The sequence below is a fragment of the Vanessa atalanta genome, chromosome 6 (genome assembly GCF_905147765.1).
Source record: "Vanessa atalanta chromosome 6, ilVanAtal1.2, whole genome shotgun sequence".
In the NCBI taxonomy this organism is placed as follows: domain Eukaryota; kingdom Metazoa; phylum Arthropoda; class Insecta; order Lepidoptera; family Nymphalidae; genus Vanessa; species Vanessa atalanta.
Window position 1 is genome coordinate 6,761,281 of NC_061876.1, and position 23,498 is coordinate 6,784,778.

A 23,498-nucleotide genomic window follows, 5' to 3' on the forward strand; every position below is an offset into this window, starting at 1 on the left:
TATCTTTAGACATTTTTATTTTACAGTTTTGTCAGTTGTGTCAAAAAAACGACATTTGACATTTAAATTGTTTTAAAACATCGATAATATTGATTAGTGCAAAGAAGAAATTAATAATATACTTCGGAACATGGCATATGAATAAAGAATTGAATTAAATGTTGTGTACTTATGTGCAGTATTTTATATATCGTATTCTAGTGCATCCTGCATAATTATACTGCGTTGTATTTTTATAACTATAAAATACATCCTTTGTCGGTCTTATTGTAAAGATTCGATAATATTTAAGAAAATAACATAATATTTAACTTTTTGCAACTATCTACTGACATTGATGGAGTATTGATTGTGTTACCTGAAATAATACACTTATAGAAATGCCTACTTATTATAAATGGTATGAGAATGTTTTCATTATTAACTTTTAACTACCTACCTTCCGTTTTACTGACGTGTCTACTAATATTTTTCAATCATAAAAAGGTAACCCCTAAATAAAGGACAAGAAGTAAAACAATGTTTTTATCAAAATATATAATTTGACTACAATTAAAAAAAACAACAGTATATTTAGAAAATAACATCTATTAATATTGGGACAGTATAGGAATATGTTCTGAGTAATATGTATAAATGTGTAGAATAATAATTTTATTAAAGAATTATATATTAATGCCATATTCAATCGGAGGCAATTTCTTTTTTACTATGTAAACAAGAAGTGTTTGGTTTTGTATTTCTTTAACGGCTACAAATAGTGCAGGTCTGGCAAATTAGTAAATTATTTGTATCAGTAATGTTTCTGCAGGTCAGGATCCTTTGTTGAGTTTAGAAATTTGATAGAGAAAATTTTAATGCCTCACTTAACTGCTAAGTTGTTTCTTCAGTTGCCATTTGACCTCATAATTCAGCTTACAACTGCATCAAATTTGGATTCTGCCTTTATTTTCATATGGTTGGGGTCAGCTTATAAAAAAAAAAAAACTTTGAAAACTTAAAATTTTTCTTTAAAGTTAATCTTAGGTACTTTTTTCGCATTCTTCTTTTTTAACAATTTTTGAAATTTTATTATGAATTTCTTTGAACACAAGAACTTCTCACCATACTACAAACTCAAATAAACTACTTACAATATGTGTAGCTTATATGTTGGCTAAACCTTAAAGAGCATATCAATGTTGATTTTGGAGAGGATGTTTCTGGATGCTTAGGATAAAAAATGTGTGCATGGCTATTGACATTGACAATATTGTTGATATTTGTGAGAGTGAATTGGTTGTTAAGGTTTAAATCTATTTGTCATGGCTAATTATTATACTAGATTTTGTGTTTTTTTTTCAGGTGTTCTGTTAAGAAAGAAAAACAAAAACATGAATATCCTAGTTTGGAAGTTACAAATCATCCATTACGAGTTGAAGTTCATAACTTAGTATGTATTGAAAAGTATAAATATTTAGAAAATTGTTGTTTAAAAATATTAGTTTAAAAAATAACCCATATCAAAATCAAAATCATATATATCTTATATAGATTAACTCCATTTCAGAAACATAATTCAAATAAAAGTTTACTGAAAAGCCTACAGAAATGGAGTTCTTCATTTGAAGAATTGGACCCATTGTTGAGATTTGAACAAATGAATTTAGAAAATGTAAGTATTATTGGAATTATTTTTACAACTACTCTTTAGCTAAAAACATGCATATGTATAGTTGTAACCATTTTAACATGTAAGTATTTCCTGCTTTCAGAACTCTGAACCAACTATAGAAAGTGATGCCACAATGAATTACAGTAAAATTTGGAGTGTCAAACGTACAGCTATTCTAAACAAATATACAACAGGAGAAAAATTAACAATTATCAGTAGCTATCTGCCGGGTGGTGAAAAAAGTTTGTCATCAATTACACTATTTTATATTTGTGTTATAAAATTTAAATGTTACTAATCTTTTTTTTTCTTTTTCTTTTTTTTTTTCAAATTTTAAGTTAGTTCCTTTTCAGCTCTTTTAAGACAGGTATCAAATCTTAATGAAAAGGTAAAACACAGATTGGAACAACTTGATGATTTTGATGAGTCATCTGTTAGGAAGACAATGGGATTAAGCCAACAAGAGTTTGTTACAAAAATTCATATGCTTGATGATGAAATAAAAAAGGTATTACTTTCTAATATTACATTAAGCATTTTTCAGTGTAAATAATTAATTAATAAATTAATGTTAAGCTGTATTTCTCATGTAATATGATTGAGTGAAGATATCTGAAGAAAATACTGCTTTTTCGTGAGTTTTTTTATGTCGAAATTTGTTGCTAGTAAATAATTGATTTAGTATACAATGTTTGAGAAAAATATTATTGTAAATTTTAGAGTACTCGTCGTATCGGATGTCAATAAATAAGATTTTAGTTAGGATTTATAAAAAGAGTGTAAATTATTCGAAATTGTGAATTGTCTTAAGCATTTACTTTAAACTTGCGTAAAACCCCAGCATACTTACAGTTAGACTTGTTTCTCAAATCAAAGCAAAACTCATTAAGGATATTAAATAAAACTGTATAAAATGTAAGAATCTAATGTAATATTTTTTGTATACATACACACAAACTCAAACGCACGCGCATGCACACGCACGCACGATCGCACAAAAATATAGCTTACATTTTTGTTTGCCTTCAACATAGTTTACCCTACAGACTCACTTTTTATACCAATTGTATAATGTAATCCTTAATTAGAATAATTTGTAGGTACTATATATATTATAATTATTAAACTTTATTGTTGGACAACCATCTTGGATTTCTTAGTTACAACAAAATAATAGATTGTTCGCAAAGTGCTTTCTTTTTTTCCAACAGATTATACAAATATAAATTAATTACTTATAAAATAGTTTACTTATTGAAATATTTTAGGCCTGGGAGACCGAACAAAGAGTTAAGGCTTTTAAAATTGCTATTCAATGTTCTAAGCTGCTATCAGATATAAGTGTCATGCAATTCTATCCAAGCAAATTTGTTTTGATAAGCGACGTATTGGACAATTTTGGAAAGTTGGTTTACGATCGACTTAAGAAAAAGAGTTTTGGGTAAGTTTTTATATAATGGTTATACACATTTATATAATGAGATGTTTAATACCTGTTATTGTGTTAGCCAGATGTGGACGCCTTCTTTATATTATGGATTTAAATTTATTAATCCAAAATTTAGGACAAATCACTAGTAGTCCGCCATAGTTGTTGCAGTAACGTCTTTGAAAAGCAGCATTGAATGGATTAACATGGTTTTTGTTGCTCTTCTCGCTAACCCAATCACATTATAGATATTATAGTGAATGATTATAATCATAACCGTTAACGTATTAACAATAAATATCTTTCAGCGATGCAGCCATCAAACTGGAGGATATTGATTCAGGATTGGTTCCCGAGTCGGCTAGGGAGACATGTCAGAACTGGATGTTTAAAATGGCTTCAATCAGAGAGCTACTTCCACGATTGTATATGGAAATGTCCTTATTGAAGTGTTATGTATTTATTTCAAAGGACGAAATAAAACCTGCGATTGCTAGATTGATAACCATGATTAGAGGCATTGGAAATCCCCTCGTTGCAATTTATATCAGAGTATATTTGTGTAAAGTAGCTTCGGCGCTGTACGGAAAGGAGAGCGAATGTTATTTTCATGATAATCTTAAGGAGTTTCTGGAGGAATATCAACAGGTATATTCAGTTCTAAATTGTGCGACTTCATTATACTTTCGGGGAGATTATTCGATAAAATAGATTAATGTATAATATTATTCTAAATTAGCACTATATTTATTAATAAGAAAATTGTATGGTGTAAATAGTATTTATACGCTATAGCACTCCCGAATAATGTAGCTTTCTACCGATGAATTTTTTTTAGAATTAATTATTTAGTTCCGGAGATTACCATCTACATACTAACAAAAAAAAATCTCTTTATAATAATCATATAGGTAATTGGTTGAATAGTTAGTTTTTGTTGTAATATATTTATTTTATAAATTATTTGGCAGATTTTTCTACCAGCTATGGCTAAAAAGTTTGGTGCTCAGCTTTTGACGGCAGATAAGTACCTCAGTCTGTATATTCCGGCCATAGATTGGCTACTCTATGGAACATTAAATACTATTCCCTGCAAACTCACGCTGCTGGACGAACTGTTGCAGTTGTGCGACAAAACCGAAAATAGGTAAAATTCGATATATATAATATCTTCCTATTTGAGTATAATTATTGTAAAACATATTATCATTACAGTAATTAAGCGAAACCCGAGCGCGATTTTTTAATCTTCATACTTGAATTTGTATTGGTTTTACATGTATTTGTAAATAATTAAATTAATTAATTGAGTTATCTTAACCAAATAATGTAATTTATTTCAGTGAGCTGTTACTCTATTGTATAGTATCAGGGTTTGATTCTCCAAATATTATAAAGAAGTCATCAGCTATTCTGGACACTATAAAGAAATCAGCGGAACACATGGGTAAGTTTTAAGATATTAAAAAATAATAATAATATATTTGAAACTAATTGCCGCCCGCGGTTTCGGTCGCGTGTTAGATGCGGCGGTCGTCAGATGTTTGGTATAAAAACAAAACCTACCTTTGGGTTCAAGCTTGGTTCATACGAAATTCTATCAAATTCGACGTGAAAGAGTAACAGAAAGAGTTACTTTCATATGTTAGTATTGATGGTTTACAATTTTATTTCGAGTTGTTTTTTCTGGGAGCCATGTCATAAATAGTTATTATTTAAAAAAAAAAAAATGACTTAAACTTAAAACTCAAACTGAATATGCAGTTTGCATTTGTCTTTGTAACTATTGTCTGAAAGATATCAAATGCTTCCCTACACTATGGGACAAGTAGTTGGTTGATTTGATTTTATTTCATTATATGTATTATGAATTAGAATCGAATGTTAAAAGTTTATTTAATAACATAATATTAGTGGGCAAATAAAAGCCCTCTGTGAAAATAAGAAACTATTAATTGGCACTGCACAAAAATACATCAATCAATATATATATCAAATAAATCTATCGTTCACAGACGTGCAGAATCTGTTATGCATTTATATACGCAAGTTTTATAATGCATAAAAGTATATGGTCCATTGCAGTAAAGAAAATCAAAAAGATTATTATAATCTTCAGGATATATGCTAGTTAGTCACTGTCGCTTCCAAAAGTAAACCGACCACTCGGTCACGGAACTCGTTATTTTATATCGCTGTTTACCATTGAAAACATAGAGCATCATAGTAAACAAAAATAAATAAGAATGACCTTCCGCGAGTTCGAATTATATAAAGAACATAATAGACCAAACAAAACATGACTTTACACAGTACGAAATAAGACCTATTTCTGTTTGCATATCTAAGGAAGGGTCTATAAACATTCTCTAACTACATGTCATACATTTGAGTTATATTCTAGATATTAATATGTGCAAATTTAGCGGTATATGTTAGTGATGTAGTAATAATAAAATGATTGATTCATTGGTATGCTCCAGTGTCTTGGAATAACGTAAAACCGTTGGTCCTGCGCTTGAATTATTTTCGGTCGTGTCGGTTTTACCGTCAAACCGACTATGAGAATGTGGAAAGAGAGTACACCAGTTTGCGCACACACTTGTGCACTATGATATGTCCTGCATCCTTTTCCGTTTTGGACAAAATTGGTCAGGAGAACATAGTCAGCATCAATATTAATGTTATTTTCGTTGATCTTACTTTTATAAAAAAAAATTGGTCTAATAAATTCAAATATCTTCAACAACAAGACAAATCATTTTAACTATAATTAATATGTACGCAGTTCTCCTGAGCCCAATATTATCTGCGCTCGGAGAGCATCTTTGCCACGCTGACGTCTATCGTCAGGTTTCCTCTGAAGCTTTGAGTCAAACTTGGTGGAAAATAGTCAGCAATATGAAGTCGACTGCAAATTTCCTGCAAGTGTTAGAACCTTGGATACAATTCGCATGCACGCAATTATCGGTAAGTCTAAGAATTATCACTAACTACAAACTTTTATTAAGGTTCCAATGAAAAATATCTAACTTTAATCTGATCCGCCAGATCGTTATTTTATACAAGGTTTCATACAAGTCTGCGATTCAAATGATTTCTTCAAATGCAATACTAGTATGACCAATAATATCTACTTATTTTTCTTTTTAATAATACCTTTAAAACTAAGATAATTTGTAACTTTTAAATGTGAATTATTATTAATATTTATTTTTAGTATCAATCTGTGAAACTATAATCTGCGTTACTTGATCAGCAAAATATAATGTTTAGTTGTATCTTTACAGGCTCAGCATATAAATATGTTGCTACGTGGAACAATACGTTACATGATAAAGTGCGGTAAACCGATTGATGATTATTCCTCGCAAATACAGTTAGTCGTAAAGAGGATGTTGAAGTCAATTCCAGACGTTGAAGAACTTTTTTTGATGGTAAAATGTTTCCTTTATGAAATTTATAAGACCCCGAGTATATCGAGCTTCTCTTGTTTAATGTGTGTTTACTATTCATCCTGTAGACATTTTCTTATTCTAATAACACAACGATCCAGTTGCGGTTCGGTCAAAGTCGGCTACATTGTACACTACTAGGAGTTTATGATTAATATATCCTTATTTATAATATAACACTATTACACTTAACTGCTTATTTCCACTTTAATTTTACTTCCAAAATTCCGAAAACAGTTTCGTTGACGTTCAAAACGCCATTTTTTCGCAAATCCGTATTGAATATCATAGATTAATCAAGGTCACGACTAATGATTTTGCGTCAATTTACTGTCAAATGTTTGTTGTTTATTTGGCCAAATGTTTATTTGGCTTTTCTCCTCTTATAACCATAAAGTATAATTAAAAATATTTTAGCAAATATTATTCACAGATATTATTATGTGTTCAGAACATTAGGTTAATTTAACCTTTATGCAATCCGCGCGACACTATCGGCTTATCATCAGCGTATCGGAAATAGTCGTCGTGGTTAGTGCCGTCTATTTACAACTTTCTATCGTATTTTAAGAAAGCCGTTCTTATAAGAATGTGAACGTGAACTACTACGTATTCGGCGCCTTACTTGGTGGTAGGGCTTTGCGAAAGCCCGTGTATGTAGGCACCACCCACTACATATATTCTACCGCCAAATAGTGATATTTAGTATTGTTATATTCCGGTTTGAAGGGTTAATGAAACAGTGTTATAGGCACAATGTACATGACATCTTAGTTCCCAAATAACTACTATTTTGTATTATTCTCGGAATATGGATTTTACTTTATAATAAGACACGTATAATAATTAAGGTTATCGATCAGGTTCCAGGATAGTATTTAAAGAGTAACCACTAAGTTAATCACTAGTACTTTTCTATACAATTCAAACTTCATATCCTAATGACTTAACTTAGAAGACCTACGATGTATGAATAAAAAACAAAAATATTACTTCATGAAATTACAACTTTAATTTAAATAAACGGTCCTTGTTATTTGCTATATAAATTTAAATTTGAAATAGGACGCCTTCATGCCGCTTGTGGAGCTGGTCCAAACATCTAATGCACGCACGATGATGGCGAAAACCGTACTCATCGTGTTCTTCGAAAGATGCAACTCGGTCCAAATAGAAGACCATATTATTATTGCGAGTTTGATGAGACTTTGTTGTATACTTCACGAGGCAATCAAGTAAGCTATCCTACACAAAATATACATTCTTATACATTAAAAATTCTACTTAATTCGTAAGGCCTTTTTGACATTTGACCGCTTATTACCAACAATATTTATATTTATAAGTACATAAGTATGTATGTTTATAAAATATATTGCGCACTTTTAAAATTATAATTATTTATTGATGAAAAGAAAAGATTGCAAGTATTTAGGTAGGCAGGATATTACATACTAAACAAAAGGTGAATTCGTAAGATCTTTATTCTAAGAATCTAAGGTTTTGTACATACGTAAACTGTAGTTTGGTCTAGTCGAATGTCATTTGGCAAACGACGTAATTATTTACATTAGGTTTAGGTTTAAAGAGTTTATTATCAACAAAGACATACATTGTCACTTAAGTGATAACAATAAATTAATGTTCACTTGCAGTTCATCGTCGTAGCCATTATAAGTAATATTATATGTAATATTATATATGTATAATTGTAGGTACGTATACAAAACAAAATTTACTAGTAACAAACAAAACAATAATCAAGTATAATTTATATGTTTAATTTTGTCCCACCTCATACACTCAAATTAAATTTAATTGTTTTATAATAAATTAGATCTAGTTATTATTCAATAAATAATCTGGTAATTGTTTTTTAAATGTATGTAATGAGTCAACATTTTTTATATATGAGGGTATATACTGTTATATAGCCGCGCTCCGTTTGTTGTTATCATTGTTCTTCCGTATGACGTACGATGTTTCAGTACGATTATGTAGCTAGCTAGACTGCTGCGATCGAAAACTTGGTTTTGTTTAGTGAACGAAAGATTTGTATGAATAGTCCTATTAAAATATTTTCGAATAAATATGCAGGTATTGTATTTACGTAAATTTTTTATGTTCATTAATTTAGTTTCATCGTATATTTTGGCAGTTGGTGTTAGGAAGTGATAATTGAAAAGTAATTTTATGATTTCATAATTACATTTCGTGTCATTTGAAAGTGCAGACTCTATGTTATTAAATTATTATTTGTAAGTCTAGTCATAATATATAGATATATGCATATTACATTTATATGTATATCTTATGACTAAAACAATTCATTACTTGGTGGTAGGGCTTGGTGCAAGCCTGCCTGGTTAGGTATCACCCACTCATCAGGTATTTTGCCGTCAAACAGCAATACTTACGATTATTGTGTTCCGGTTTAAAGGGTGAGTGAGCCAGGGTAAAGGACCATAACATCTTAGGTCCCAGGTTGTATTGACGATGTAGGAAATGGTTAATTTTTCTAACAGCACTAATGTCTATGGGTGGTGGTGACCACTATCCATCAGATGGCCCATTAGTTAAACAAATGAAGTGAAATTAATATTTATTTTTCAGTGCGGTGACCGTGGAAGACGAGTTAAAAATTAGTTCAGATCTAATAAATAAATATATTCAAACTGTATCCTATCAAGACGATGCGCGGGAGCAGTTGAATTTCTACGTCGAGTGTCGATCTGCATTTATTAAACTTGATTCAGTACTTAAAACCCTAGTGCACGTGAGTACATCCATTTGTATACTCCAACTGGCCTTTAAGTTTTTTATATCGTTCTTACTGTTATTTCACATCGTGTAGTATCTGGTAGAATCGAATAGAATTTTTATTTTTTACGAAGTTGCAACCATTATAAAGGGAGGGTTCTCCACGGTACAATAAAATCTGCAAGTATTATACGTTTTATTTGCTTAAAGTAAAGGTATATGTCCGGTATGAATGACAAATTCCCACGTCCTCTGTGCGTTGATGGTAATTTTCATGTCCACCCATTAAAGCAGTTAGGCGCATTGCCTAGGATTGAGTAGGACTTTCAAATAGATTTATAATTATTATTACTCTTAAAATATTCTCGTATGTACAGGTAATGTGAGTTTTACACTTTCTAATTATCTTAATCTATCAATATATGACAGCTCTCCAATGAAATAACTCCCGTTTAAATTGTAGAGGCGCTTGAGCGCTATGTTTAGCGCTCAAGCGCCTCTACATTATTGTAATATATCGTCATACTTTCTGAAACTTTCATTAAATTGAGTGAGAATGTGAGTGATAGTTCCCATAGTTCGCACTCTGCCAGTAAGAATATGGTAAATATCCACTAGGTAGTAGGGCTTTGGGCTGGGTAGGTGGTACCTACCCAGCCCAAATCCACACTGGCACCGCCAAACAGTAATATTTAGTTTTGTTGTGTTCCTGTTTGAACGGTGAGTAAGCCAATGCAGCTACGGGCACAGCTGACATAGCATCTTAGTTTCCAAGGTTGGTGGCGCATTGGTGATGTAAGGAATGAATAATATTACCTACGGCACCGATGTCTATGGGCGGTGGTGACCACTTACCAGTGGTGGCCCGCCTATCTGGAACAATAAAAATATGGATTGATTTACATGATGTAGTAGCTCGATAGTAGTTGGCCTGATAGCGAGTGGGCGGCTCAGTGAGTGTGTGTGGCGCAGGCGGTGCACGCGCTGGCCAACCGCGCGCGGCCGGCGCGCTCGCGCTGGCTGTCGCGCGCGTGCGCCGCCTACTGCTTCGTGACGGTGCCGTCGCTGCAGTGCGCGCTGTGCCGCGCGCAGCTCTACCTGCTGGGCGCGCACGCCGCGCTGCTGGTCGCCTGCGTCGGACAGGGTGAGCCGCGCTCGCCGCTCGCGTGCTCTCTGACGCGAGGTATTCGACTTAATTTTTTTCGTCTTTTTTAGCCGAGGCGAATTTGAAAGCTTTCGTGAGCTTGATTCCTGACATTCCCCTTTACGTTCAAGAAGACGGACAGAACAAACCCACGCACGTTAAAGTTGTAGGTCTCCTTAGCAATTTTCTCTCAACTCTTCTCATTTTACCAGTGAGTATTTGAAAATTACGCTCGAATCGCTTTTTGGCCAATATTAAGGAAATGTTTACTATCACTTTTTTATGTCATTATCATTATTTTATTACAATATTTATGTGTCATTTATATTGTTAAGTAAGTCTCACAAAACAATTACCTAACACGTTAATATATCGGACCATATACTCTTCCTTCCACCCACTAACATGTACCATTTTTCATCATTAACCCAGTACCATTCTGCGACCAGCCTTTACTATAAGCTCTTATGTACTAGACTGGTACCCTGTTCCCGAAAAAAACATTACAGCGGGCTTTGATTTATTCTCAATAAATACTGAACCGAGACTTATCCGCCTAGCTACACTATTCCACTAAACAGGGCCCGATAATCTATGGTATAAGGCCCTGCCTTAATTTCATGCTATTTTAAGTAGATATTGAAATAGATTTATCAAGTCAATTAATATCTCATACCTTAAAAGATGATAATAACAAATATAACATAAATTTGTTATTACATTTTTTTATCTTATTCTAAGCACAAACAAATAATATAATATAAATGTCTGATAAATATATTAGTGAAAACCATAGATATCTGAGAGATATGCCATCATTGCGTATTGGTATGAGTTTATGTGTCGCCGCTCTTGTTCCGCCTAAATAACTAACACAATGACAAATGTATAGAAACGATACACATAGAAAAACTTTTCACGCACACATTGTTAAAATTAATAACACAAGTACATTCTTATACTTACATAAGGTCACTACAGACATAAGGCTACTTTGACCAAGTGACCATGGGACACATGCCGCGTACTCAAGGCATACTTTGAAGTTTTTATGTACATGATTTTAAAATATATGACAACCTTTTATATATTTTTTTTTAAATTAACATATTTATATGACATAACATAACATACATATTATGTTAGTCATATGGTTCTCCTTGAATTTGGGAATCATGTTTAATGTACAGGCAGATAATGTTGCAGTTTTATTATGTGTATAGAAAACTTATTTGAATGTATGGAGATGTGTTATCTCAGGACAATGTGGATAGTAGCAGCAAAGCATATATTCTGAGTGGATTTATAAAGACAATGGAACGAATACATTGGAGGAAAACTGATCCATTGTATTACACCTTACTGCTCAGGACTTTGGATCTACTCTGTAATTTGACGCAAGAAAAATACATCTATCACATAGACGGAGGTATTATTTTATTGTCATTCTTTGTATATAGATTATTGATACAATTCGTTGAATTTTGTTGTAAATTCTATTATTTTATATTTGTGTATTAGTAGTAAAAGATTGTGAATGTGTCACTACGGGGCTAAGGTCTTATATCCTTTTGCTTACTCCTCCACGCTCCCATGTAGGCTGGACATGTAGACAAAACTTCAATGTAGTTAGACACGTGGAAGTTTCCTCACGACATTTTCCTTGACCGCCGAGCCGAGAAGATATGAATTATAAAAATACGTATTTTCTTGTGTAAATTGTACATTGGCCACTTGTATACTCTATCAGGAAAGTGCCCGACAAGGCATGACTTCCCCATTATGGCATAATAGGAGAGTAATATGTATAGACTTGTATGAGGACTTCTTTAAGTGTAATCAATTTGTGAACTAAAAACTGAAAAATCGTATTATTTAAAAAATTTAAATGTAGTATTTTTAAATAATATGTCGTATATTTTACTTTGAAGTGTACAATAGTGAACTCTGCCAGAATAGTCTCATAATTTGACTTTTTTTTTCGATTTACATAAAATAAATATAGGAGACTTAGTTGGCCATATTGTCCGATTTATTGTGATGCCAAATTACAAAATGACGTTAACGTACGTAGCAGTCCATAACAAAAGCACGAGGCCGATGCCACGTTGCGTTAAATTATGTAGGTGCCAATTATTTTTTAACATAACAAGTATTTTTTTATCTTAGAACTTGTATATTTGTAATAAATTTGCTATAGTAATACTTTGTTATTTATTTTCGGTAAGTGATTTCCAACGACGAGTTATATGGTTCAGAAGAAGAGTTTATAGACGTATTAGAAAACTACGCAACAAATATATGCCAAGAGTTGCTAGTTGTATTGAAAGCACTAGGCGATGCAAAGGAAACGAATAAACAGTACAATTTAGCGTTGGAATTGTTTTGGAGAATTATTAAAAGGGGTGACCTAAGGGAAGGTTCTATGACCAGTTTGGCGATAAATTTATGGGTTTTATCCCAAAAACTTCAAGATTCTAACAATAAGTTCGCGGTGAGTTGATACATTTCTTACTAAGTAAACGTTAGTAAAAGAAAACGCTAATGAGAAAAAAGAAAATTGTAAGTAATACCTAACTTATTTACATACAGGCTATAAATACCTACGCCTCTAAAATACCATTATCAACCTCGTAAATACTTCTTTCTATTAATAATAAAATTCTATTCTTGCTAAATGAATATTTTCTTTGAATGATTGAGTTGTTTCTGTTACAACGGTAAATCGATTAAGTTTAAGTAATTAAGCTGAGTTTGTAATGCTGTAAAGTAAAGTAATTATAAAACGAAAATATTCTATTGTTACAGAAGACATTGTTGTCAGCTTTGGAACGGGATACAAGCGAGGAGGGTCGACTTCTATTTGATAAATTGAACGAAACTTAAATATTATAAACATATTGAGTGTCTATTTAAATATATCTTGAATATTAATATAAGTGATTATATAATTTACGGCTACCCGTCCCGGGTTCGCCTGGCTGGAATAAGGGTTGACATGGAACGTCTATATTGAAGAATAAACATAAAAAATGTTATTGTTTTTTTGGACTAGAAAACTTCTCCGGCTTTCGCAGAACAACTCACCAAGGTTTCATCAGAAGCGGATGAAAGGGTTTGGAACTCGTAGATGAAAATACAAACAGATATTTTTATTTATACAGATTATATAAAATAAATATTTCAATTCGTGGTATCCTTTCTTTATCCTACAATGTATTATGCTTCTTAAAAAACGTTATATCTATGTGTGACTCTTGTATTGTAATCATAAACAATTTTCGGTACATAATAAATGAAAATGATAACATTAATTTATTTCATTGTCACTTAATTGAGAAACCCACAGCTTTGTAATAAGAATGTAGACATACAAGTATTTCAATCAAAATACATAGTATTTTTCGCTAAATAAGTTTAAAAAAACACATATTACTTCGGTAAAAAAATCATATCATATAACTTTTATTTTATACACCCATACAGAGCGAATTAAAGTTTACTATATTTTAAAAGCACCATACCACTTTTTTTTAAAACAATTAATAGGAATTTGAAAATAGATTAAGTATTTTTAAAACCTTGTGACCTTACTTATGGACAAAATAGAAAAACTTTAACAGTAAAAAACGATCAACATTTGTTGTTAAAATTTCTATTTACGATTTATTTCAAGTTGTTTTTTTTTTGCTGTTAAGAAATATTATAAAAATCCGTGAAGAATTTGTTCTTTAAGCTTATTGTAATATAATTAATTACTCAAATCATGCGAAAAAATAATTTTCTATTTGACGGTTTGATAATTATTTTGCTTGAGTAATTCGACGTAAAATAACTCTTGTAATTAAATAATCTTGATTATTTTAATTAACTTTTCATTCAAACTTTTGTTTCCTTTAATAACAAAAGTAACGGATGTTTAGATAGCCGTTGCTGATTTTTATGTAAAAGATAACGATGACTTGGTCACAGTTACGTTTTTCAACGCATTACAGAATGGAAAACAAAACAATGTACTGCACCGATCAAAAACAGTGTATCAAATAACGGTAACGTTGGGCGGCCCTCGATGTTTATATATCGCTTGAAGTTAAATTATGCTCTAGAAGCCTATTGCAGATATTGACCCCAAGAGAGACTGCCGGATGGAGTAAGCGGACATTGTCCGGCGAGACACGCTTGAGTGACGCGCGCTCTGTTGCACCGATCTTTCACCTTCGCAATGTTGACGCCTATAAAATCTTGTCATTGTAATAGTGTGACGTTACTTTCATATCGACTGAAGGCAGAAATACAACTCGACATAGCAAAAGAACTGCTAACTAATAATATCACCTTTTTGGGTTTATACCCATTTTAAAATGTATAGAATAGGTTGCCTGGTACGAAAAAGATTTATATATTATTTACAATTTACCTAAGATATATTTATGCTATTATTTAATTATATATTATTTTTTAATTTGCAGTTTATACTTTGGGTTGTGTGTGCGAGTGTATCTTCAAGTGGTGAAGGTCAAAATGGATTCGTTCAGTCCATGAATTTTGGTTCAATTTTTGACAACAAAGATTCCGGTAAGTTTTTATGATATACAGTACTAAATACACGCTTATCTTTATATCTATAAAATAAAAAATAACAGCATTTAACGGTTACAGGCATAGCATCGTTGGCTTCCAGTCCCGTTCTCGCAGCAGTTCTAGATGTAGATAAAAGTCAATATCCGAAACTGTTTGATACCGTTGTTAGTAGTTCCATAGACTCTTTGCAAAGTCAAGTAGCGCCTAAAGATGTATTTGCCGCTAATAACTTTGGCTTCAATCCCATAGCAAGTCAAAGCTTTTTTCCATACGGCAAGTCAGCGAAGTTAGTAGCACAACAAGCAGAGCAGCAGGCTAATCCTCATTCGCAGCAACTTAGCCCGTTGCGATACGACATACAAACCGTACATGATCCTTTTTATAGAGTTTATAAGCCTGATGAGAATGAAGAAGAGAAAGACATTTTAGCTGCTCTGAAAAAAAATCCCACAGTCGCCGATTATTTTAAACCGACTGTAAATGTTGAAATTAAACATCCTTTACGATATCGCAAAGAGGAGTTGATCGAAAAACTTGAGGGTGAACAAAATTACAAGCTAAATCCTTATATTGCAGGACCAGCTCGTATTCGACGTTATACAGGAGGAAGAGGCAGGGAAAACTTGAAAGAAGCTGAAGAAGATGAAGAAGACGATCCTTACAATTTTAAAGCGGAGTATATCTCTAAGCCCAAGGCTTTTGACGAGAGTCCCTATAGCAGTCCTTATAAGAAAAGCAAAGAATCTCAGGATAAATACGAATACCCATACAATTATGACTCAGGCTATGACCATAAAGAATATGAAAGAATTAAAGACTTGTCTGAAAAACAGGCAGCTGAAATAAGACAAAATCCAGGAAACTGCAAGGAAGTTAAAAGAGATGGTATGACATGTATGTCGTGTAAGGATGCTAAAACAGGAGGGAACTATGAATCTTGTTCATATGTTGCGGAACCAAAAAATAATAAATATGCGTATTCAAAAGAAAGAAAATTTGACAGCAATGATGAGCCCGATGAACCAGAAAGTGACCAAAAATCAAACGAACCAAAAAAGTCTGAGAAATTACAGGAAAGTAATGAAGATGAGACTGCCCCACAAAAATTTACCGAAGCAAAAAATGAAAAACCTTATAGTAGCTACACACAAGCGGATAAAGACGATTCCGATGAAAAGTATAAAGCATTTTACATTCATACATCAAAACCCAAACCAAGTGAAGCGCTAAGGGAAGCGAGTGACGAAGATAATTCCGAAGAAGTTAAACCAAAGGCATACGATTATAAAAAAGCATTACCAGGATTCTACACTGACAACGAACCTAAAAAAGATGTTGAGCACGTTTTAGCTGAATTTAAGAAAAAAGATAGGTCATCATGTAAAAAAGTACAAAAAAATGCTATGACTTGTTACCAATGTATAGACAAAAATGGCTTAAAACATGAAGAATGTATGTTTGTATCTGAATCTGCACCCAAACAGAGTCATTTAGCGTATCAAGAACTTAAAGAATTCACATCAAAACCTGCGACTATTGAAGGCGGAAACGAAGCCGCTGAAAGTCAAACTATTACTACAAGCGCGCCGGCAAAAACGGCCGCATATGTAGCAGCTTCAACAAATTATGGTAAGAAATTAAAACGTAAAAAGGCACCGCAGGCTTCTTTAGCAGTTGCTGCAACAAATACTGCAGCGAAAACTGCTCAAAAAGTGAAAAGAAGTGAAGGATCTGACTCAAAGACTAAAGATCAAAATATCGATAATTCCAATGTAGCGCCTGAAGAATTTGCAGGTGCTGAGTCTAAACCAGCGTTCTGGGCGGAAACTGTTCCACGATACAGCGCAGCGTTGGGTGTTACTTTACCTGAGTATATGCTCTCCAGATCAGAACACGAGGCTTCATTTGATGAGGCTGTAGCTGGTGTATAGATTGGCTATGATTGTTAGTCAACTTAAAACATAATTAGAGCGTGACAGTTGTAAAACTTTTAATTTAAAACCTGAATAGATAACGGGTAACAGTTTTTTGTTGCATAATAAAGTTAGATTTCACAGATCGATGCAGTGACAATCTAACCATGAAACATAAATAAAATGGAAAAAAATATGATTACAACAATAATTATATTGTAACAATCAGTAAGTACAATTTGGGGCAACACGCTGGTGAATTTTGTACAATCTAGTGTAGGATTTGTTACTTTTTTAAAGCTTGACTGCTCAATTTATTCCGTTTATTGTTAACTAGTTTTAAATATTTCGATTAAAATTGATTTTATTAATGAAGTATGTTTTACTCAATTACCTTTTATTTAAAACCAATTTCAAATGGGATAACATATATTTTTAAATCAATATAACTCCATAAAAAGCACTATTATAATAGTGTACACTTAGGCGATATATGTAGTTGTTAATAGAAACGTAAAACAGGTCAACATAAATGAATCTAAATTGTTGGCATGAAATTCGGTCAGCGTCCTAAATGTTAAGACTATTGTGATGCTCCTATTTTTACTGGTAATTGTCCAAGATACGTCAATAAGGAACGCTAGCTGGCATCGAAGGCTGTCAGAACTCTAGAGTCAAGAGAAAGTAATTAATTTCAGTTTCATTCTCCCCATGCCACAGTTCACTGTTCTGAGATTATAAATAAAGACTACTTGATATTAGTAGCCAATAATAAAACGTTTCAATATAAATCTACAGCAGTGCAAAACAGTTGTGTAAATCAGAAGAAAAAGTTTGTGCTTTTTAAATCGTAAGTAAAATGCAATCTTATACAATTATTCTTTTTTTTGGTGTATTCGGTATGAATTAGCAATTATTTCGTTGCTAATTGTAGCATCAGTGTGCCATCTACTACATGAGAATATGTTTTGTTTTTCTTTGTATTAGTTACAGTAAATTATTTTAAAATTAATGCATATGAGTTGTTTACAACCGAATTTACTATTTAATAAAATCCGACCTGCAGGAAAACACATTTTAAAATTAATCGTATAATTTAAAATACTTAACTGCATTTAAAACTGCAGACACTTGATCTGTTGAGATGTTAGGATGAGAGTTTAAGACGCCATAGGCGTAACAGACACGATGGGAATAGGCTTTACATGGGATATCAAAACTTTTTTTTTTAAATATTGTAAATCGAATTATCTATTTGAAATAAAAAAACAAGTTTCTACATATTATTATACTATTAAACCTTATTTAGGTTTTACTTTGTTTGCAAGAAAATATGATGGCTTTTTTTAGTAAATGTAAATACCTACAGTTCTTAACTTCCGTGTTAAATTTCATAATTATTATTATTACTATATTATAATTATATAGGAATGATAATATTTATGAAATTTAACATCTTATACCTTTATTTATGCAATACATACATAGTACAGCTTTTACATGTGCACTAAATTGGTTCATGACTCTACTTTGATTGACGTTATTGTAACATGGCTTTCGATTTCAATAAACCGATATCTTGTCACTGTGCCAAGTTAGTGGTTCGACAAAAAACAGCATTTGCGTCGTTTCATGTGAACAGATTGCAAAGTTTATTTCGGTACCGGTAGATATACTGTATTCATTAAAGCCTGGATTGAATCTGTTGACCTTCTTACTGAATGTTAAATTTGAAAGTTTTTATTTATATATTTAAGGAATGTCTTAACATTTTTTTTTAAATGAATGTAGTTAGATTTAGAAAGGTGCTACATGATAGTTTTTCATCACCACTATAGACAGATAGATATATAGACGTTAAAATTTTAAGAAATATTAACCAACTTTTACATTCTTTGCGCCAAAAATCTTAGGAACAAAGATGTTATTGTTTATTTGATGCCAGTAATGGTACATATATGTTATATTTCCTGTAATTGTACCTTTGCTGGCTCAATAACCCTTCAAACTGGAACACCACAGTACTGAGTATTGCTTTTTCACAGTAGAGTATGTGATGAGTGGATGGTGGCCGCCAGAATATTGAAAAATATTTAGTTCAGACATCACAGATCTTATACCCATATATATAGATAGATCTTATACACATATATTAGTATCGTCATTCATCATAAACTAATTATTATTTCTTTTTTTTTTAATTCAATTTTTAGGTTTTCTTAGGAATATAGCATTAAGTAAAAGTAGTTGAACTTTTTATGTAAAACTATTAGTAAAATTGTCATTGCTTTTGATTAGTATGTATGAGTAGTATGTAGTATGGTCTATGTCGAAGGACTCTGTAATAATAGTTAGCATATAGTGTAATTAGTAATTAAAGACCGTAAATCATTTCGAATTTTGATAGACTAACCAAAAATTTATTTATGATTATATTCGAGTAGGATTACTATTTTGAATAGTTACATTTAGCTGATTTGGTTGTTGATTTGTGGATTTATCGTTTAATTATTATAAATGTGACTTTCAGAAAGAGTTTTACGGTCAATGTAATGTAGTGCAGTTCATTCTATTTTCTATAATAGGTCTTAAAATTCTCTATTCTTCTTGCACTTTTTTTTTATTTGTCGTTTAATAGGAATTTTGTTTTATTGGTATACATTTTTTATTTCATTTATAAAGCGTTGTAGTTTTTTTTTTAATATTCTATATGGACTGTACCCATTGTAGTACCGAGTACTGTATTGTTTAGATTCACTTATGATTCGATTGTATATATGATTTTTTCTTTTTGAACGAATTTTGCTTGGTTGTTTAATGCATAATGCAATATAATTTTTTTTTGTAGTTTTTCATTACGGTATATTTGTTTTTCTTTCTTTAGAAACCGTCTTTATTTTGTTATTTTTAGTTTTATGTTTCTTGAAAAAGCGGCTTAGTCCTTTTTCCTTTTATATCAACTATATAGTATTTGACAGGATAAATAACAATGGATGAATGATATTAGGACTTTCAATTCGTTAAATTATATTAAATTTTATTTTTTTTTATATTAAAGTTCTAGCAATTTAAAAATTAATCGTAGTGCACAGTGCAAAATACTAATTACATACTGTAAATATTTAATAAAAGTCAACGTTTTAAAGATGGTAAAAAAGAAAGGGAAAATATAACTCCGTTACAAAATATTTCAGCGTAATATAAAAGGCGTTTTTGTTTTTATTTTATAGTAGTACCTAATGAGTGAAATACGTGTGCACTCAGCAGGAATTATGGCACTAAGCTGATAATACGACAAAATCTATATTGTTGGCTCGGGGGCAATAACGATTATTTACTTAATTTCAAACCAAAATCCACTAACACCTACAATATTAATACTATTCGCCTAGACATTACTTAAAGAAATATTTGACGAGCGTATTATAATTTTTGTAGTATCCATTTCTGCTCTACATACAAGAAAAAACGATGTTTATGTTTTGGTGGCAATCACGTTACATTTCCCGCTCAAATTAAATAACAGTGAAATGCCACTGTTGTCAAATCCGCTATTAGAACGGCAACAATAATAAAGTTTGCCTAGCCACTCGTCGTTATTTGACTAGCATCCAAAGGCCGCACCCGAAACCTAGAATCTGCTTCATAGCGGCGTCTATGCTAAGTGGCCAATGACGAGCAATGTATAACGGTGAAGTTTACACCGTTTTTGTGTCGTGGTTCTCCTTGCCACTCAAGCCTGCAGACATTAAAATAAAAGACATCGAAATGTAGATCTATAGGCCAGGATCTGTTAACATCCCGCGGGTGCATATTGAGCGTCTATATTGAGAAAGTATAAGAGAAATAGTATAAGCAGCACTAAATAGTGCGGACGCGTGACGGACGGGATTTAAAACGTGGTGATTCTTTCTTTTAGGAATATACCTATCATTTTAGTGAAATCTATCACTAAATCTCATTGTCTTTAAATATTTCGAGTATTTATAATCTTTGACAGTAAGCAAGAAGGCTATTTAGGGTCTACCCTAAATAGCCTTCTTGCTGATCCGGGGATCGAGCGGGCTGATCGAGAAGATCGGCCATGTGGAACGCAGACAGGCAAATCCTGGTCCGTGAGTTTGGACGAGACCCTTTCCCTGCGAGCAATCTTGTTGGCGATGCCTCGCAAGGATGGGCCCAGCAGTGGGACATTTACAGGCTATTATTTAACTAAACGCTAGATTTTTATTTAGTTTACTATTTATTTGTGGATTCATTTTAATTGGGTATAAATTCTTTTAATAAACACTAATTCTAACATCCCGCGCCAACCACTTTTTTTAACAGAGGAAAATGAAGTCAAACTAAAGCATGATAAATTTAACAAATAATTTTACATGTTTTTAGTAATTTTCGTAGTTCTCAAAATACGACAGAGAAAATATCATAAATAGCGTAACGTTACGTTAGTTTTCGTACAACGCATTAATTTTAGCGCTACGCGACGCTTACAATTGGGTTTTATAAATTCTAGTTTTTTTATCGAAAACAAATAAACCCATTTCACATGATATTGTATTTGAAAACTGATTTAATCAGGATAGTTTTTGACATAATGTAAGTTTGATGAAAATCTGTTATGCTGTACATAAGTTAAAGATTTTCGCAGCCATTCTAGTATTAATACAATTTATCTAGAATATAGTATCGATAATCACGTCTAAGAATTTATGTAATTTTATTTAAATAAGTATTATTTTTTTGTAGTTTCAGCAACTTTTTATAAGTCATAAGTAAATTTGTAGAAAATTAAATTGGATCGGACCTGAATTTAATAGATTATTTTAAAAACTCTTATTCGTCGAACACTACTATCATTTTTAATTAACGAAACTACCTGTTACAATTGAAATATTATAATGTTGTCTTAGGTCATTAAAAAATATTGAATTCAAAAAATTTCCAATATATACTTTTTCTTATAAATAAAGACTTAGTGTAAAGCAATATAAAGAATAGCTAACTTTCGGAAACGGAACGGAATAATTGAAAAAAAGGCGAATTGAGATATTGCAAGATTAATCATTTAGTTAGGCAAGCTACAGTACCATTTCAACATCATGTTGCCAAGATAATTTTGCCGATTATTGTCGTTTACTATTGAATGTCTTGTTAGCAAATGTGTTCGGCTTTTTCAGATAATGGCGATGCATAGATTTGCGTTAAAATATAATTATAGAAGTGTTTCTTTTTATTTCTAGTCAATAATGAATAGAGAGACTGAAGAATTCGAAGAAGATGAATATGTAGATGTCCGATCGCTAGCCCTCCAGCCTCCGCGACCTGCCCTGGCGCCGGAGAAGGCGGTGCGCCGCTCGTGGCACCCTGTCATGTGGGACAACACAGTTCCTGATGTACCACTCACTGATAGCCAAGTCCAGGAACAGGTACCTATATATCTTTGTCGGTCTGAAATCCCTACAATATTAATCTATGATAAGGCCTGTACTCTTTATTTTTAACCATCAACCATCTTTAACTTTCTTAAAAAAAGAAAGGCTCATTGTTTTCTCTGTACATTTAGTGAATGCGGATTTTTACAGAATTTACAAATTATTTTTTTACATTTAACTGGTGTAATTTTTATACAGATGAAGAGGGAACTTGGGTAGTATGTAAGCATTTAAAAATTCCGACTTTCTTGTGTTTACTCATAGATAAGTATTATATATAATCTGTTGTCTGTTGATAAGTCTGTTGATTGATTTAAAAATACTCAAATGTGATTGTTAAACGCATATTGTTAACATAAACAATTTATTATCTGTATTTTTAATAGACGCTTAATACCTTCCGGTTTAATTTTAATTGAAATGTGAATGATGGCTTTCAGCCGATTCTATTTATGATGGATAAATACACCATACCATCCAGAGCTGACAACCAATAAGATGTTAACATTAATTTACTAGTTTTTCCCATATATTTTTATTTATTTATTATGTTTTATACATTACCATTATAAGTTTATTTCTTTGTATTTGTAGATTCCTTACTTAAAATGACAATACAAGTTGCGTTACAGTTAAGACACATTATTTTTCTTATTTTTGATTTATATTTACAGAATGAAAAATCTCGGTCCAGGGAGTATCCGCACAAACAGCGTATCCGTAACTTGAAGAGACTTATTGCAGAGGGAAAGGTTAAGCCGACATCTGAAACTCTTATATTCTTTCTTTGTAATAAATTTGCTATATCGGAAGAAAGGCAAGCTAAATTATCTTTATAGAAATGTAAATTATTGTTTAAAAAAACATTTTGATATTTATGTTTTCTGATGTTCCATAAGGAATTAAATTTGTCCAAAAGTTATGTTAGCATATCCGCCTCTTTTATAGCGTTTATGTGTTAATAGTCACATAATGTGAGCATAATTATTTTGTACTATATATATATAATAAAAGATATTTTCATTACTTTACTATTTTCACGATCATTTTATGGTCCATTACCAAATATTATGTTAGTATACAGTATCTCCTAATAAACAAATGATAATATAAAGTTACATCTAGTA

At 31.8% G+C, this 23,498-nt stretch overlaps 3 protein-coding genes across 5 annotated transcripts; all 3 read left to right on the forward strand.

Annotated features, from left to right (window-relative positions):
- The first annotated feature begins 56 nt into the window (after positions 1 to 56).
- On the forward strand, positions 57 to 13,742 carry LOC125064765 (VPS35 endosomal protein-sorting factor-like). Of its 3 annotated transcripts, none has more exons than XM_047671967.1 (18): positions 57 to 400; positions 1,345 to 1,432; positions 1,550 to 1,654; positions 1,755 to 1,896; positions 1,993 to 2,162; positions 2,923 to 3,095; positions 3,392 to 3,731; positions 4,055 to 4,230; positions 4,427 to 4,530; positions 5,872 to 6,053; positions 6,374 to 6,520; positions 7,604 to 7,773; positions 9,152 to 9,314; positions 10,271 to 10,442; positions 10,514 to 10,653; positions 11,703 to 11,871; positions 12,671 to 12,936; positions 13,251 to 13,742. In XM_047671967.1, exons 1-18 carry the CDS (start codon positions 381 to 383, stop codon positions 13,326 to 13,328), a joined length of 2,805 nt encoding a protein of 934 aa, XP_047527923.1. In that variant the 5' UTR covers positions 57 to 380; the 3' UTR covers positions 13,329 to 13,742. The 3 variants fall into 3 exon arrangements, with proteins under 3 accessions (XP_047527923.1, XP_047527924.1, XP_047527925.1); XM_047671968.1 differs by having other exon boundaries at positions 2,008 to 2,162; XM_047671969.1 differs by having other exon boundaries at positions 73 to 160.
- A 910-nt stretch (positions 13,743 to 14,652) lies between these two features.
- On the forward strand, positions 14,653 to 17,236 carry LOC125064800. The gene is made up of 3 exons (XM_047672032.1): positions 14,653 to 14,824; positions 14,912 to 15,017; positions 15,102 to 17,236. Exons 1-3 carry the CDS (start codon positions 14,804 to 14,806, stop codon positions 16,952 to 16,954), a joined length of 1,980 nt encoding a protein of 659 aa, XP_047527988.1. The 5' UTR covers positions 14,653 to 14,803; the 3' UTR covers positions 16,955 to 17,236.
- Positions 17,237 to 17,600: 364 nt separating this feature from the next.
- On the forward strand, positions 17,601 to 23,397 carry LOC125065013. Its single transcript, XM_047672406.1, has 3 exons — positions 17,601 to 17,786; positions 22,180 to 22,365; positions 23,046 to 23,397. Exons 2-3 carry the CDS (start codon positions 22,186 to 22,188, stop codon positions 23,208 to 23,210), a joined length of 345 nt encoding a protein of 114 aa, XP_047528362.1. The 5' UTR covers positions 17,601 to 17,786; positions 22,180 to 22,185; the 3' UTR covers positions 23,211 to 23,397.
- The last annotated feature ends 101 nt before the right edge of the window (positions 23,398 to 23,498 follow it).

Excerpts from the sequence above, each read along its gene's own strand:
- LOC125064765 (XM_047671967.1), top strand. The coding sequence starts at position 381 with ATGCCTACTTATTATAAATG. Across the intron at positions 4,531-5,871 it reads GAAATCAGCGGAACACATGG|TTCTCCTGAGCCCAATATTA; the intron begins GTAAGTTTTAAG and ends ATATGTACGCAG. Across the intron at positions 10,443-10,513 it reads GGTCGCCTGCGTCGGACAGG|CCGAGGCGAATTTGAAAGCT; the intron begins GTGAGCCGCGCT and ends CGTCTTTTTTAG.
- LOC125064800 (XM_047672032.1), top strand. The coding sequence starts at position 14,804 with ATGTATAGAATAGGTTGCCTG. Across the intron at positions 14,825-14,911 it reads TGTATAGAATAGGTTGCCTG|TTTATACTTTGGGTTGTGTG; the intron begins GTACGAAAAAGA and ends TTTAATTTGCAG. Across the intron at positions 15,018-15,101 it reads TTTTGACAACAAAGATTCCG|GCATAGCATCGTTGGCTTCC; the intron begins GTAAGTTTTTAT and ends TAACGGTTACAG.
- LOC125065013 (XM_047672406.1), top strand. The coding sequence starts at position 22,186 with ATGAATAGAGAGACTGAAGAATTCGAAGAAGATGAATATGTAGATGTC. Across the intron at positions 22,366-23,045 it reads ATAGCCAAGTCCAGGAACAG|AATGAAAAATCTCGGTCCAG; the intron begins GTACCTATATAT and ends TTATATTTACAG.